Source organism: Bremia lactucae, linkage group LG11, assembly GCF_004359215.1.
Source record: "Bremia lactucae strain SF5 linkage group LG11, whole genome shotgun sequence".
In the NCBI taxonomy this organism is placed as follows: domain Eukaryota; phylum Oomycota; class Peronosporomycetes; order Peronosporales; family Peronosporaceae; genus Bremia; species Bremia lactucae.
The window spans coordinates 1,265,222-1,281,119 of record NC_090620.1 but is presented as its reverse complement, the minus strand read 5'-3'; the positions used below and the strand labels follow the sequence as shown (position 1 = coordinate 1,281,119).

General features: G+C 44.6%; 3 protein-coding genes across 3 annotated transcripts; 1 reads left to right on the top strand and 2 right to left on the bottom strand.

Annotated features, from left to right (window-relative positions):
• Nucleotides 1-619: 619 nt before the first annotated feature.
• CCR75_009610 (uncharacterized protein) lies at nt 620-3,494 on the bottom strand (the record flags this gene model as incomplete). The annotated part of the gene is made up of 2 exons (XM_067967649.1): nt 2,755-3,494; nt 620-1,335 (listed from the first exon to the last, which is right to left on the bottom strand). The coding sequence occupies exons 1-2, from the start codon at nt 3,350-3,352 to the stop codon at nt 620-622; spliced, it is 1,314 nt and encodes a 437-aa protein (XP_067817674.1). The 5' UTR covers nt 3,353-3,494.
• Nucleotides 3,495-5,059: 1,565 nt separating this feature from the next.
• On the top strand, nt 5,060-6,322 carry CCR75_009611 (uncharacterized protein; the record flags this gene model as incomplete). Its single annotated transcript, XM_067967650.1, has 1 exon — nt 5,060-6,322. One exon carries the CDS (start codon nt 5,060-5,062, stop codon nt 6,320-6,322), a length of 1,263 nt encoding a protein of 420 aa, XP_067817725.1.
• A 94-nt stretch (nt 6,323-6,416) lies between these two features.
• On the bottom strand, nt 6,417-7,661 carry CCR75_009612 (uncharacterized protein; the record flags this gene model as incomplete). The annotated part of the gene is made up of 1 exon (XM_067967651.1): nt 6,417-7,661. One exon carries the CDS (start codon nt 7,659-7,661, stop codon nt 6,417-6,419), a length of 1,245 nt encoding a protein of 414 aa, XP_067817726.1.
• Nucleotides 7,662-15,898: the final 8,237 nt, after the last annotated feature.

Sequence of the window (15,898 nt, the reverse complement as noted above, 5' to 3'; positions counted from 1 at the left end):
CAACAATCTTTAAGTGTTAATTTCATGTGACGATACACCCCGTTACAATGATTCTTTAGCTACTTGCAGCTGCGGAATTACGGATTCGACAAAGCAGAAACTTATTTGGCAGCACGATGCACCATTCTTTGCGGCTTCAGCTGAAGATGAAGATGACACTTGAGCTTGGAAATTGTGATGACAAAGCAGACAAGATCCCAAAAGTCTGAATCTTTGTAGAAGGATTTAGTCATAAAAAAGAATTTAGTCTTGTAAAAGGATTAAGTCTTTTTGGAATGCTGTCTCCTTGCTCATCACAATTTCCAAGCTTAAGTGTCATGTGATGCAACATCTCTATCCTTATAGAAGCATTTAATCTTATTGAAGGATCTAGTCTTACTAAAGGATTTAGTCTTTTAAAGGTACTCATCTTCAGCTTGAGCCACGAAGAATGGCGCTTCGTGTTGCGCAGTTTTATATCCTTTTCTAGACCTTGACGAGGGATCTGCCAATCTCGTCATTAACGAAGTTAAACTTCTTCATTTTTATTGAGGTTATAGAGGGCGAAAGTATAACAAGTTGAACTACGAACGTGCATATTCTCTTACTACATAAAATCACTGGTGCTCTTTCACACTGACTATACAGACGACATTATGTCGTGGTTGGAACCATTGATGCGTCCAGAGGCGTAAGCACGCTGGTCCTCCGCAAGAGCGGCATAATGTTCCTCAAGCTGCACGTAAGAAGTCTGCGGGTAGCGGCCCGTACCATTGCCGCACTCAGACTTGTCAAGAACACTGTTGCGCATCCCAGCAGTGTGAATGTAAATCCAATGGCCAATGCACCCAAGCAGCCGGCATGCATTGATGCCAGCTACAAAGGTGTACAAGAGAGGCATATATGTTGAAGATTTGGAGAAGTATACGATGAACAGCGCGTAAATGAGGTTGGAAAAAGACCAAGTTAGCAACACGTTCGTGCGAAAAGCTTCAAAAATCTTCTTTCGGTTCTCTGTACGCTCTTTCTCTTCACGACGACGCTCTTCAATTGCTCGACGCTTCGCAATGACGTCATTAAAGTCTCCTTTCTCAGTCTCATCGAATGAAGCAGCAAGCAACGGATCATCGTGCAAGCCTTTGGTACCCCACGACAAATCCTGTAGATTGCAAAACGAGTATATCGTGAAGATGTTGACAAAGCTCGGAATTAACGCTGTGAAATGCGTGAATGTCATAAAAATATGATGAAGTTCGCCGTGGAGGGCTGATCCAATAAAAAATACACCGATAATTAAACTGGAGATGACGATAGAATTAATAGTTGCTGGCGTTGAGAAAAAAATGCCAAGACCAACTAAAGATGACAACATCATCATACATCCAAAACCTGCTCCAACAAAGTAGTACGTGAGTTTCATATGCTTTGGGTTGTTGCCGAGACTAATGATGATCAGCATTAAAAGACCAAAGAGATACGCCAAGTTGTACATGTACACTGCTCCATCCAAGACCGTCTGTGAATACTCAGAAGTGTCGATAAATTTGAGGCGGTTTTGCTGAAACCCTTGAAAAACGATAAAGTAAAGTGCAAGGTACAAATTTGCCGGCAAGAAGAAGCTAAACAACGTGTAAAGCAAGTGATATACGTGAAATACCAGGAAGGCTAGCTTGCGCTTGAACGAGTGATGACTTTCCGAATAGATGCGGCCCCAGAACCAAATACTGAAAAGCGTGGCGAAGAACGCACCATTCAGCCAGCGCTTGCGCTGAGAGATAAGCCCGACAAGATTATGCGGAACATCCGTACGAGCGACAGCATCCTTGACGTAGTGCATTGTCCACTTGCAATCTTTTCGTGCTACAACTTCAAATGATAGTATTCGGTCTTCAGCAAGGTACATATTGCCAAGAAATGGTCCGAGCACATCCAGGTCAATGTTTAGTGTCTGAAAGTATGCTTCTAGCGGGGCTCCACGAATGGCTTCATATCGGTAGGCCGAGAAGGCCCCTGGAAGAACGCTGATATACCCAAAACAACTTTCCAACGACTTGTCAAGGATGTTAGAAATCTTGTACTCAAAGTTCTGGGCCGAGACGACCCAATTGCTCAAATTTTCGAACGGTTTCTCCACTGTAAGTTGTCCACAAGCACCTCCAATCTGGTGGTTTTGCTCAAACGCAAAAAGCAAATGGTACAAGGCAGACTTCGTTAGCATGGTGCCAACATCCATAATTGCCGTGTACTCGGGCTGAATTTGCTCGGCAAATGCGTTAAAATACCAGTAATGTGAGTCGAGCTTTCCAGATTTTGTCTCTTTTAGTGCAAAAATCGTTTGGATAGGTAAGAGACTCTTTTTGTTCTCGGAAAGCTGTAGCGTATGCTCAAACAAGTGACATTGGGCACCAATGCCGGCACTACTGATTGTCAGTAGATCTTCATCATACAGTCCAATAGCCTCTAAGTACTCAAGCATCTTGTCATCCACTTGTTCACGGCCATCGGCCACGATACAAATCAATACATTCTGCCACACATCCTCCCCTGCAAAAGTTCCTGCGAGTGCCTTGTCGTGCTCTTGACGTTGTTTCTCAAGATAGGCTAAATTATTCACGAGTTTCTTGAGCGTCACTTCAAGTTGCCGCGGACCTTCATTGTACATGGTGATACAAATCATTAGCCTCGGACGTCTTCCTGTCTCGACGCAACGTAGACGATATCCTCGATTGGAAAACTCAACCGGGCGCGGGCAATACACGGGGGTGTACCACATACGCCGCGCTTCTTCCTCATCCATGAAGGGACCGACCCAATCATCGTCCCAATTGCTTACTGGAATACCGACCTTGTGCACGCCAGGTCGTGGATGTTTCTCCTTTCCGCGACCTTCAATCCAATCGCAAAGACGAGCACACCAATTGAGCGTCTCAAACCCTTTGCTTGTGAGCAAGTTGCAAATTTTAGGATTTGCTTGGCGTTCAGCGACGTTGGCCATGGCATACCCGCCTTCCAAATAGAGTTTTAACGCATCTCGATACCTTCTAGCTTTAAGAGCAACTTCAGCGCGGTCGAGAGTAACTAGCGCTTCTTCAACCGATGGTATTCCGCTGTACGTCCGTACCAAGTCAGTAGCACTGGCGTACGATTTCATGCTCGAGATTAAATCGTGCACACTATTCGAATGGAAAGCGGTTCCAGTTGGGATGTAGCTGGTAACATATTGTTGCGAGCCGCACGACCGGATACTTGGAGGTGGCAATGGAATGCCGTCATATTCAATCGACATCATTGACGATCGTGGACCATGCGAGAGAGGTGGAAGACCCATGTTGCGGGGCTGGTAGCCCGAGGAAAAAGGCGGTGCGCCACTCATGTGTATGCTTTGGACCTTGTGGGGTTTGTACCAAAACGAGAGATGAGCAAGTATTAGTTTACAGTTTCTGCGGCAGCTTTGTGAGTTGCCGCTGAATGTTGCCGAGCCTGACAAAGTTTCGCTGGCAGCGGCAGAGACGGCAATGTCTTGGCTTTTTCATGTGATGGATATTAATTTCCGTCATCTGGTATTCGTTCTGAACAGCAGGAAACGAACGGCAACGACGGAGAGGATCGTTACGAGAGAGAGAGAGTGGTTGCGTTATCAATCTTGCCGGCATGCGGAGTTATCACTGACAAATTGGACTTGTCATTTGATACCAAAAATTTAAGGGCAAATACTCAACCGTGCAAAATAGACGTGACGATGGCTACAGGGCAAATTGCATTACGTGAGGAAATTGAAACATCTTTATTACTTTAATAGTAAAAGTCATGTAGTCAAGTGTGCGAAGTTCGGGGCATTGCTTCAAATCTTGAGGAGGCTTACGTGCTGAAACTAAGAATCGTTTCAAGAAGCGGTTTCAGCAATATGGTATAGACTAATAATAGTACGTTAGCAAGCAAAAATTTCAACGCTTGATGCAAATGTTATTTGTCATTTTCAAGCTTTTACATGTAATACTTGTGCATGTACTACTTATTAAGCGACAAGTATTTTTAATATTCACATTAACTATATTACCTGCTGAAATTACCATGCCCATGTCACAGCTCGAATCACTTAAGTACTTGCGTATTTGTATTGATCAATGCACACAGTAGTACGGACAGCATTGTCTTGTGAGCCGTCAAAATATGATGCGTGTTTTTGTTTAGCGGAGTACATGTATCTGCAAAATGCGCCTTCACAAGATTTGTGAATGTTCAACTTACCACTTCGTCGCGACATAAAAGCATACTTTTGTATTTGTAATGTCCGCAATCTAGCCCCCAACAACAGATACGTAATCACCACGCAGCGCAGACGTTACCCGTACAGCGTCCCTATTAGTATGTGTTCTCAAAATCACATTTCTTCTTTAAATCGTAAGTGATCAATGGGATAATTGTAAGTTCCTACCTTAATTCGGCCGAATTGGAACAGGGTTAACAATAATTTAATAAATGAAGGTACCACCACAACTAAACGCATTGCTTCGAAATACTCCAAAACAAACCCGCTTGCCAGCAACGAGGTATGATGCGCTGCAAAAGATGCAGTGGAATATGCTCGACTAAGCATGTTAAAGTTACTCGAGCATCAAATTTTAATTCTGCCGTCATTCTGACATTGACAAACTTTAACGACCATCGACGTGTCCCATGTAAAGTTGAAACATGTACTTTATTTGAGTATCTCAGGGAATTTCAAGGAGTACTTCTACAAATAAAGGGCCTATTTTTGTCATTCATTTTGGTCAAAATATTCGAGCAAAAATCGTACTTATGTGCGAAGTCAATCGCTTGGCTCCGAGCAAGAAAATCAACGAGTCATAAGTCTCCTCAACAACACTGCGCAGTATGGTACGTGACTTTCAGCTTCTCGCCATTTACCGTGCACATCTTACTGACCTGCTCACATCCTCGTGAAATTATATAGGCAGGAATAGTAAAGACACAAGCCGAGGTGAAGGATATCACACGCATCGAGCGTATCGGGGCACACTCGCACATCCGCGGGCTGGGCTTAGATGACAGCCTCGAGCCGCGTGCATCGTCGCAGGGAATGGTCGGCCAGACAGAAGCACGGAAGGCAGCAGGAATTGTGGCTAAGATGATTGAGGAAGGCAATATTGCTGGCCGTGCCATTTTATTGGCTGGCAAGCCTGGCACAGGCAAGACGGCCATTGCAATGGGTATTGCGCAGGCGCTGGGCAAAGACACGCCGTTTACTACTATTGCTGGTAGTGAGGTGTTTTCACTTGAAATGAGCAAGACAGAGGCCTTAACGCAAGCATTTCGCCGCTCTATTGGAGTAAGAATCATGGAGGAGACGGAGATGATTGAAGGAGAAGTTGTCGAGATTCAGGTGGACACACCAACTGGTGGTGTGGGGGATAAAGTAGGTAGGTTGACACTTCGTACAACGGAGATGGAGACGATTTATGATCTCGGAGCCAAGATGATTGACTCGCTGACGAAAGAAAAAGTTGAGGCTGGCGACGTTATTTCTATTAACAAGGAATTGGGCAAGATTGCCAAGCTTGGACGATCGTTTACGCGTTCCCGCGACTACGATGCCATGGGGGCAGACACTCATTTCGTGCAATGCCCCGAGGGAGAGCTACAAAAGCGAAAGGAGGTCGTACACGTCGTGTCGCTTCACGAAATCGATGTGATCAATTCGCGGTCGCAGGGCTTTTTGGCGCTATTTTCTGGTGACACGGGTGAGATCAAGGACGAAGTACGTGAGCAGATTGACACGAAGGTTGCCGAGTGGCGAGAAGAAGGAAAAGCCACGATCGTGCCTGGAGTTTTGTTTATTGATGAAGTTCATATGCTGGACATTGAATGTTTTTCGTGGCTCAATCGAGCACTTGAGAGCAACATGGCCCCTGTGCTAATCATTGCAACAAATCGTGGCATCACACGCATTCGTGGTACTAATTACAAGAGCCCACACGGTATTCCGATCGATCTTTTGGACCGATTGATGATCATTTCTACCAAGCCATATAGCGAGTCTGAAATGCGAAAAATTCTCATGATCCGGTGCGAAGAAGAAGACGTAGAAATGACTGAAGAGGCCAAGGATCTGCTGACACGTATAGCTGTAGAAACGTCTTTGCGATACGCTATTCAAATGATTATCACGGCGTCACTTGTATGCTCCAAGCGTAAGGGTACTGAGGTGGACATACCGGATATCAAACGTGTCTACTCGCTCTTTGCCGATGTAAAGCGCTCTACGCAATTTTTGATTGAATATCAGCACGAATTTATGTTCCACGAAATGGATGACGAAGAGGATCAAAACATGGAGCAGTAGGTAAGGGAAAACGTGCCAATAAGCGTTTTGTGCTCGCCAATATAGAGCCGTTTTAATCTATTGCAGCCACTTGCACGGCAAATTTTACTACTATTCACTTTGCTCCAAAAAATGAGCGAAGGTCGCGCTGTTTCGGCGGACCGCTAGGCAATTTTGCCTCCTTTGCTGTCTTGACAACTTTTTTAGCAGCAGCATTCTTTTTTTTGTCTTCACGACTTTTTTTTGCGGCTTCCTGCTCTGCTTCCATCTCTTCAGGCGTTAGATCGACTTCTTCATAGGTCTTTTCGGTGACCATGTATCCTTGCTCATTGATTCGAGTCTTTGAGACAAGTACCCGTTTCTTGGTTGCGACAAATAGTGCCTCTACCGAGTCGTCACCTTCTGACTCCGACTCTGCGCGTTGTGGAGAGTGCGTTTTTTCCGTAGTATCTTTTGCTTTTTTGGTATCAGTAGGTGACGCATTGAGCTTCCGCTTCACGTTACGACTTTTTGACGCTGTCTTTCGAGGTTCTGGAGTCTCGTTTTCTTCATCGTCACTAATTATCCTCTTACGACTAGAATTTTTTTTCACAAATACAGGAGTATCTGTCTCGTCGTCTTCGTCGTCATCATCATCATCACTGTCGACTGTGAGCACCTTGGCCATGTCTAATTCCTTCGCCTCGGCCTTGCTGCTCTTCCTCACTTCGTCATTTCTACTCGCCTTAGAATGCCCTTTCTTACCAGTACTTTTGAAAAATGAAGATGATGACGACGTTTTCTGTGTAATTGACGCGCTGATAGCGTCAAAGGCCGAGATGGTCTCTTCACCGTGGTCGTCTCCAAAGGCTTGACGCGCCGTGGCCTCTTCACAGACGACGCTACTCGCGTACAGAACTTTAGCTGCTGAAGGTAGAGGTTCTTGCTTTACTACAGAACTTAGCACCTTATTGCGCGCTTGACGCTCTTGTGCCCAGCAGGCAGTGGCCATGGTGGCCACTTTATCCGCGTCTTTTGATGTATCACTTGGCTTGTCGAAGAGCGCGTAAATGTGATGGCAAAGCACGTCTTTTTCATTTTCCTCGACACCTACAGCCAATGATAAAATTCGTGCCCTCGGATCATGCTTAGCCGCTGCAGTTTCAGTCTTGTCGCCGTTCTTGGAAACAGCCACGCGCTTGATCAGTAATATTAGCGCCTCGATGCTGTCGTCGTCGGTATAATAGCTAGTGAGTGCCTCAATACAAAGATTACTGGGAGCTTGTGAGTGGATGCTGAGCGTGCGGTATGAAATCGGTTCGCCTGCATCCTTCACTTGCAAGGATATCTCTTCCAGACATCGCTCTATGCTTTGAGACATATTCTGACTTACTATCGATATGTGTCACCTCTCAAAATACTAACCAAATGATTTTTTTAAAGACAAGGTAAGATACCGCAAATTTCTTCTCGTACGATTCTATTTGAACACTAGGTCTTCAGCCACTCGATTATGAATCGACTTCCTACGTGGAATCTAAGAGGACGCTGCACCCAGCTTCCCTTCCTATGGTTAATCAAGTGCTGGTCTTTCTAGACTGGGTCGTCAGGTACCTGATAACCGCATTTTATTATCTCTAAGCCGGCAATAACCGAATGCAAAGTTGGACGCTGGGTTGGAACAACCGCAGTTGTGGTACATTCACCTTATGGGTAAAACACCCTTTTATCCTATATTAAAATAGTTAATTACTTAAATCCCATTTATGATGGTAGCAAATGTGGTCGGGCCGAAATTTATTTTAAAGTAGCTAGGGTAAGGTTTTAGATTAAATAATTAAATAAAGTGCATACCTTTTGATTTTAAAGCGCCAAATGCCTTCCTAAGACTTGCGCATTGATCTGTAAGAGATAGAAGCCTTTCTAAGGTATATACTCTCGGACACTAGTTGCCACTTGGTTCTACGAACCCCTGAAATCCCTTGAACTATGATTCATTAAGCTTTAATAGCTTGTACGACTTCCTGTGCTGCTAAACCCATTAGTTTTATAGAACTAAGAGATTCATTGAGTCTATAAGTCTTCCTCTGACTTTAGGAGCGAGGTAGCTCCGCTAAACCTGGTAACACTTGTAGTCAATTTACGCCTGAGTCTTTATCGACTAAGCCCTTACTGAAATGAAAACGTTTCCAGAACTTTAGAGGTGCAACGCACAGCTTATAACAAGCTCAAAACTTTGTTTCGGCTTGATTATACAGAGTTCATTATGTCCCCGGGTCCACAGGTCCTCCATGCAAGGCTTGAAGCCTTCATGCAATAAGAATTCTCCCTGATCGGACAGGTTCAAGATCACCTTGCGGCATTTATGCCAACCCGGTACATCTCTGTACCTGACTCGGAGCCGAGGGCTCACCCTCTAACTGTAAATGTGAAAACATTTGAGGGAAAAAAGGGAGAAAATCTCCCTTTTTGGATTAAGCAGATGAAAATGTCCATTGACTTCGCCTTGTTCCTAAAAGAACGGCAAAAGGTGGCCATGACCATTTCCAAACTTGGAGGTAGAGACATGGAATGGGCACTATCGTGCAGCACGTCCTTAAACGACGCATTTCCCTCATGAGATTCGCTGAAACAGCAAACGATCAGCATGTTTGCACCGCCTGATCGGGCTTTTCGCATGCGAGCACGGCTCCTAGCGACTCGACAGGGTAAAAGAACCCTAGGGGACTTTGTTCAGGAGTTAAGAGCTCTCATTGCATCTATGCATCAAGACCCGGTGCAAGAAACAATTTTAACAATCTTTATGGAGGGTCTCAATGAGGGCGTTGCCCAGAAGGAATTATTCCGATCTTATCCTGCTACTTTCGAAGAGGCAGTTGCAATAGATCCACGCGCTGAGTTCGACTTTAAGTCGGCTCGTGTTAGCACGCCTGTTTACCGAAAAAGCTCTTCGAGCACATGAGTACCGTCTGACAGACCTTAACCCACGGATGTAAGCCACGTTGAGGAAAGAGAAGAGGCTTTTTAAGCTGTAGACCAGCATAAGATCATCCGTAGATGTTTATGTGCGGAAGCACGAAACATTTACATCCGTCCTGCCCCCTACAAAAAACGCGTAAAACTCGAAAGAGAACCAATTCCGACCGTTTCCAGAAATCTAATACGGTGCCGGATAACGGTGATACCAGTAGGTGCGGGGCGCCATACTGGGGAAGACCTAGGCTCTGTTGAACCTTGAAAAGGTATTATAAACAGGACCAAGCCCCAATTTACTCAGGGAGTAATGGCACGGGACGTGAGTACAACCCTGGCTTGTTAGTCGCTCAAGCGACCGTGAAGGGCTTTGATAAGCCATGGTTAGTTTTAATTGACTCAGGAGCGTCTTGTTTTATGCACGACGTCTTTTTCTTGTAGTAAATCAAAAACAAGTAAGGCGCTTAAAGCGGATGAAAGTGATACAATCACGTTTTGCTTAGCGACTGGGGCTCGCGTCACGGTTCATAGAGTTCTATTGAACTCAGGCATTAAGTTACTGGACTTTGACAATATGATACGCTGTTTCGTCCTTAATTTGGATTGAGATATTATCTCATCCTTGGTATGGCCTGGTTAGAACACCACGAGCCATGGATCGATTGGAGGTCTAAGACCTTAGGCGCCACGCGCAATGTTCCTAGCAAAGTTTTGGGGAGTCACCAACCCACCTTTGCTAGGCAACAAAAGTAGTTTTGGCGCGAATCATTGACTGAGTCCGTCAGTGTTTAGACATTGGTATGTCTGATAAAATCCACTCTAAGTCGAAAACATTAATGCTGACTTCGACTTAGAAAAAAGAAATGGAACGGCACGTATTCCATCGAGTGACACTCGTTATAATAATGATTCACTGAATGCTGAAAGCATTGTAGGCCTAAGGCCGAGTCATCAAGGGTGCAGTACCCCTGAGACATGTGATGTAGCACTTATAAGTCCACCGAGTGTGGTCGGCCGAGGTGGCATGTCAGAAGTGACACTATTGGCGGTTCGCCAGGGCATTTCGGGTCAAACCTTTCTGATACACGTGAAGTAACACGTAAATGGTCAGTGGGAAGGAAGTTGAGTTACCTAACTTCTTGTCGGATGTCGAATTAGACACCATGTCTGGTATAGAACCAATACAGGCTGCAAATTTTGGGGTCGTGAATGCCCCGGCCTCTAAGAAGCGTATTGTCGCTACTCCAAGACAGGGGAGACGCGAAGCGTTTATACCCTCAAAACATGATACAAGTGAGCAATATATACGCTTTTGAATGGTGTAACCGGTAGCATTTAGGGAGAAGTTAGCCTTTCGGCAATCCCTTCGTTAGATGTTCTTTTAGAGCTAGACGAAATGACTTTTGATGAGTGCGGCCGGCCCTTAAAGGCTGGCGGCTTATCTAAGATGGTGGTCATTCAACCAACGACTGAGTAAACCTCATTGTTGCTTCTAAGCGAAGCTGTCCTGGATGACACAAAAGCTGCACTTAGTGCGCGGAGTTGGTTATCGCTCTTTAAAGATCCTACGGATCCATTGCATTACTTGATTTAGGAACTCCTTGATGATGTTTGTACCTTTCCACCATCTGTTCATTCCCGGATAGAGGCGTCCGTCATAGTCAAACATTGTGTCACACGAAAGTGGCCTTTACCAAAGGAAAAGTGTGACGTCAGTGACGAATTCTTCCGTGCTAAGCACGAGTCTGGAATGGTACGAGCGAGCAAATCTCCCCATTCGACACCGACATTTTGTGTCAAAAAGCCAAATGGTAAATGGCGCATTTTACATGCTTATAATAAGCTAAATGCTGCCACTATACTAGCACGAAACCCCATGCTCTTTAGAACAATATGGTGGAATGTATGCACTTGACTTAGTCGATGGTTACTACCAATTGCTCATGCGAGCTAGTGATATCCCGCTTATAGCGGTTAGCACGCCAAGCAATATGCTATGGGAGTGGTTTTTTATGCCACGAGGGCTTTCCAATACCTCGGCAGCATTTAATCGTCTGTTAACGCAAATGTTGTGCCCTCATCGAGGTTATGCACAGACTTATTTTGATGACATTTCTGTCCCTAGTCGTACGAAGCAGGGTCGGTTAGATGTGGATAATTATATCGACCATTTGCGAGCAGTGATCGATTGTATGCGCACAAATTTATTGTTTGCCAATGCATCTGCATTTAAATGCACTTTTGGCGCAGAAGTGATTCCTTTCTTAGGGTGCTTTATTTGGAAGCGATGCGTTAGCGCAGATCTCACTAAGGTAAAAGCCCTAGTAGATTGGCCAGTTTATAAAAACCAAAAGGATTTGCGTAAGTGGTTGGGTCTCGTCAATTATTTGCACAAATATAGCGAAAATTACGCTGATATGGCTAGGCCATATCTAATCTACTTAAAAAGGAAAAAAGATTGGTGCTGGACTAGCACAGAGCATAATTATTTTCAAGCAATTAATGATTGTCTTATCCATGCCTCGAATCTTGCACTGCCAGATCCAAATAGGCCTTTCAGTGTCGTTTGTGATGCATTCGGTTTTGCCATTGGCAGTGCCCTGTTGCAAACAGATGTTGATGGACGTGAACGTGTTATTGCGTTCGAGTCTAGACAGTTTAAAGCTGCGAAAAAGAACTACCCAGTTCATGACAAAGAGTTACTTGCAATGAAGTATGCTCTTGTCAAATTCAGAAATTATCTGCTAAGCTCTAAACCGTTTGTGATATATACAGATAACGCGTCATCACGCACGGCGACTAAGTCGCCCCATCTCACACAGAAATGGCCCGATGGCTATCCATCTTCGCCAAATACAACTTCGAGGTGAAGTATAAACCCGACAAGAAAAATGCTTTAGCCGATGCATTATCACGCAGGCCGGATTATGAGCTCTCTCATTAACGACAATAATGTCACCTAAAACAAAATTAATCTAGTGAGTAGCTCTGCTACGAGCTCTAAAGAGCACTGAATCATATTAAAATGCCGGCACGCTGGAGCGCAAGGTTACATCGAATTTCTATCGATAACGACATGCCGCTTTATAGCACACACACTGCGGACCCTCCGCACGTCATTGATCCTCATGATAAGAATTTGAAGTACCGAATCCTCAATGAAGCACACGATACTATACATGATGGTCATCTCGGTAGAGAGAAGACATACGGCTCTATAAGCCAGAGTTATTGGTGGCCCAAACTTAAAAATGGGTCAGCACATACGTTCACACATGCGAAACTTGCCAACGGGTGTAACTTTTAAACCCTCGGCGCATGCTGCTGCACCACTGGCAAGCCCGCCCGCACCACAGGGTACCAGGAGTCAATTAGTATGGATTTTGTTTTCGGCTTACGAAAAATTCAGCCGTAACACCAGCATAGTGATCTTTGTTGAACGATTAAGCAAAACGGCACACTGAGCCGCCATGACGGATACCATTGATGGTGAAGGTACAGATAGGCTGTTCATCGATCGCGTATCCCGACAACACGATTTACCAATGGCAATTGTCTCTGATCGAGACCCCCGTTTTACGGAGAAATTTTGGAAATCGATTGCTTGGCACCAGATTGGACATGTCCACCGCGGAATATCCGCAGACCGATGATCAAACTGAACATGTCGATCGCGTCTTCAAAGACAAATTACACAGTGTATTTGCTCAGACACCAAAGCGCTGGAGCCCAATGCTCCCTGTGGTGGAATTTGTGTTAAAAAACGCTGTCCATGCCTTTACAGGTTACACTCCATTCTATGTCAACGGTCTCACCCACCCACGCTTTCCTTCAACGATACCACTGCGTGACTCAGGGCTTGGTGGGGGAGAATTAGCCGATAGATTTTCTGATATCAGCCCTTTTACTATTTGGAAACAAGTAAGCGATTTTCTCGCGACGCGCTTAAGTGTCTTAAGACATGTACGCGACACGATGGCTGATAGCCAAGACAAACATAAAGAACAAGCAGATGCCAAAGGCAGAAGCCGTATTAGGTCGCGGCCAAGAAGGACCTAGCTTACACGCTAACCCTTCCTAGGAAGCTGCGTACACATACAGTGTTCTACGTCAGCTTGCTTAAGCCACATCGGGACCCTTCTCACGTGGACTTAAAGGCGCTTGCCGAGATAGGCGGTCGTGCCGCAGATCGCTGCGTCCTCACCAGGATGTTTATGTGGCCTTTTAAACGAGGTTACTGACGCTCCAGCATCGAAAGACGGCTTCTGAACCGCCTCAAAAGAGCTCTCAACCCGAGCAAGGCTCTCAAGAAGAAGTTGCACCTCGTGCTTTAGAGCATCAAATGCTTCCACCGAGATTTCGGCCCCTCCCGCGTTGCTCAATGAGCGAAGAAACCTTCAAGTTTAGTGGAGAAGCTTCTAAAGCGACGTCGTCGCAAGGGGCAATACGGCTTGGGTACCCCCGCTCTTTCTTACTAAGTGGAGTGAATCGATATTCACTTGGAGCTTTTGCTTTCGCAAGGTCTGCAGCTTGACGACGAGCTTGTTCCTCCATGCCGATTGCCTGCTCTTGCTCTATATCGCGCGGGTTCGTAATTATGATGGACTCAGGTTCCGGTATCCTGCACCATGCAGCTAACACATCCGCAGCACCACGTTCTGGGAACGAATTTGGGGACCGCCGACGTTCATCCGAAGGAGAAGGCGTGTACCACCGCGCGCAATTTTCTCATCCTCCGATGGAGTGTGACTTTCCTAGTCCACCATCATCTTATCGCTAAGGAAGGTGCCAAGAGTCTGTGACACACGCTCAGTTACATCAGACAAAGGAATGCGAAACACAACGAAACGGTTAGCTGTTAGTGTTCCAATCTCAAAGAGAAAATATAGCGAATGAAGCACTCGGTGTCGACAGTCTAGTTGGGGAGGGCGTAATAGGGCACACGTTGGTTGGAGAACTGTTGCGGTGGTACATTTACTTTATGAATAAAACACACTTCTATTTTATTTAAAATAGTTAATTACTAAAACCCCTTTTATTATGGGTAATATATGTGGCAGCCGCCAAAATATAAATCTGGCGGCCGAAATCTATTTTAATTCAGCTAAAGTAATGTTTAAGATTTAAATAACTACATAAAGTTCAGTTCCCTTTTCATCTTACAATTTCTAGTGCCTTCCTACGGCTTGCGCATTGATCTGTGAGAGAAATTATCCTTTCGAAGGTATATACTCTCGGGCACGAGTTGCCACTTGGTTCAACGAGCCCCTAATAAATCCCTTGAATAGGATTCAGTAAGCTCTGCGAGCTTGTACGACTCACTTAGTTGTTAAACCTTTTAGTTATAAGCAATAAGTGACTTTTTGAGTCTGTAAGTCTCCCTCTGACTTGAGGAGCAAGGCAGCTCCGCTACAGTGTCCGTCGATCACTTTCATGTTAAAAATACCTCAACTCAATAGGAGCGAGTGAATAATGTAGAGGAATTATATGGTTGCAGCGTGATCGGGGTTGCTGTTACGCAAAGGCTTGACTTATGCAAGGCGACCGACTTCGTGAAACGTGCGCCTTTGTGTAGGTCAATGAAAGAGGGCGAAATGGGCTCGAAAATTCAGTCACGACAGATAAATCCATCTGCAACAAGCTTTTAAGTGCATCGAAAGAGCTATTGATTGTGCTTTATACTCTTCCATGGAAGCAGTTTGGGCACCAATAATGATCAAAATTTTGAGCTCGTTTACTCGGCTAAGAAAGTTCTGATGTAAAAAGATCACGTTTTATTGTTCGTTGTCCCCACTTGTCATTCTTCATAGCCTGTTCAGTTGTCATTGTTCGCCGACGAAGTTGTGGTACATTACAATCCACAATAGATCAATATCCTCGCTTATGTGCTTGCTTACACGATAAACATGATAGGGAGATATCAGAGTTTTGCATAAATTTTACTGTCGTTAAATTTGAAGCCGATAGTGTAACGGGGCACTGCGACTTGTACTGTTTCAGTACAAGTCCACTTCACACTGCTTCAGATGTGAGTGGTGCCTCTCGTTAAGTAACGTACACTGTACGTGTAGAGGAAGACTTCTCTTAAGGCAAGTTAGCTTAAGAGGGTAAAATGAAAACTGTATTAATATAGTTAAGTGTCTTTGTTAATCTATCTTTGTAAATGTTGTCTTAACTATAAACTAATACTAAACATGTAAATGAATTCTTATCTATCTTATCTCGTAACTCTCTTTGATTACTTCTACAGCTGATTAGTCTGCGGAATAAATAGACATAATGGTCTATACCTATTTATGGATAAGAATTCAGGAAATTACTATTTAAAGTAATTTCCTCCAAATATTATCTACCTTTTGGATAATATTAATTAACAATCTTTTATTGTTAATTTCATGTAACGATACACCCCGTTACATCACCCCTCCCTTAAACGACAATCACTCTGAATGTCATTAGGTGGAGTGGTCGCTAAATGACCACTTAATTTTTAAAATGATTTTGATTGGTCAGATCCATCATTTTAAATTCCATCGCATGAAGGAACAATTCATGCGGGGTGAGGATAGTGTTGAACCTTCGGCTGCGGTTCGTGCAGCCGCGGGTGACGCATTGTTATCTCTTGCGGTAGACGTTCCGTCTACC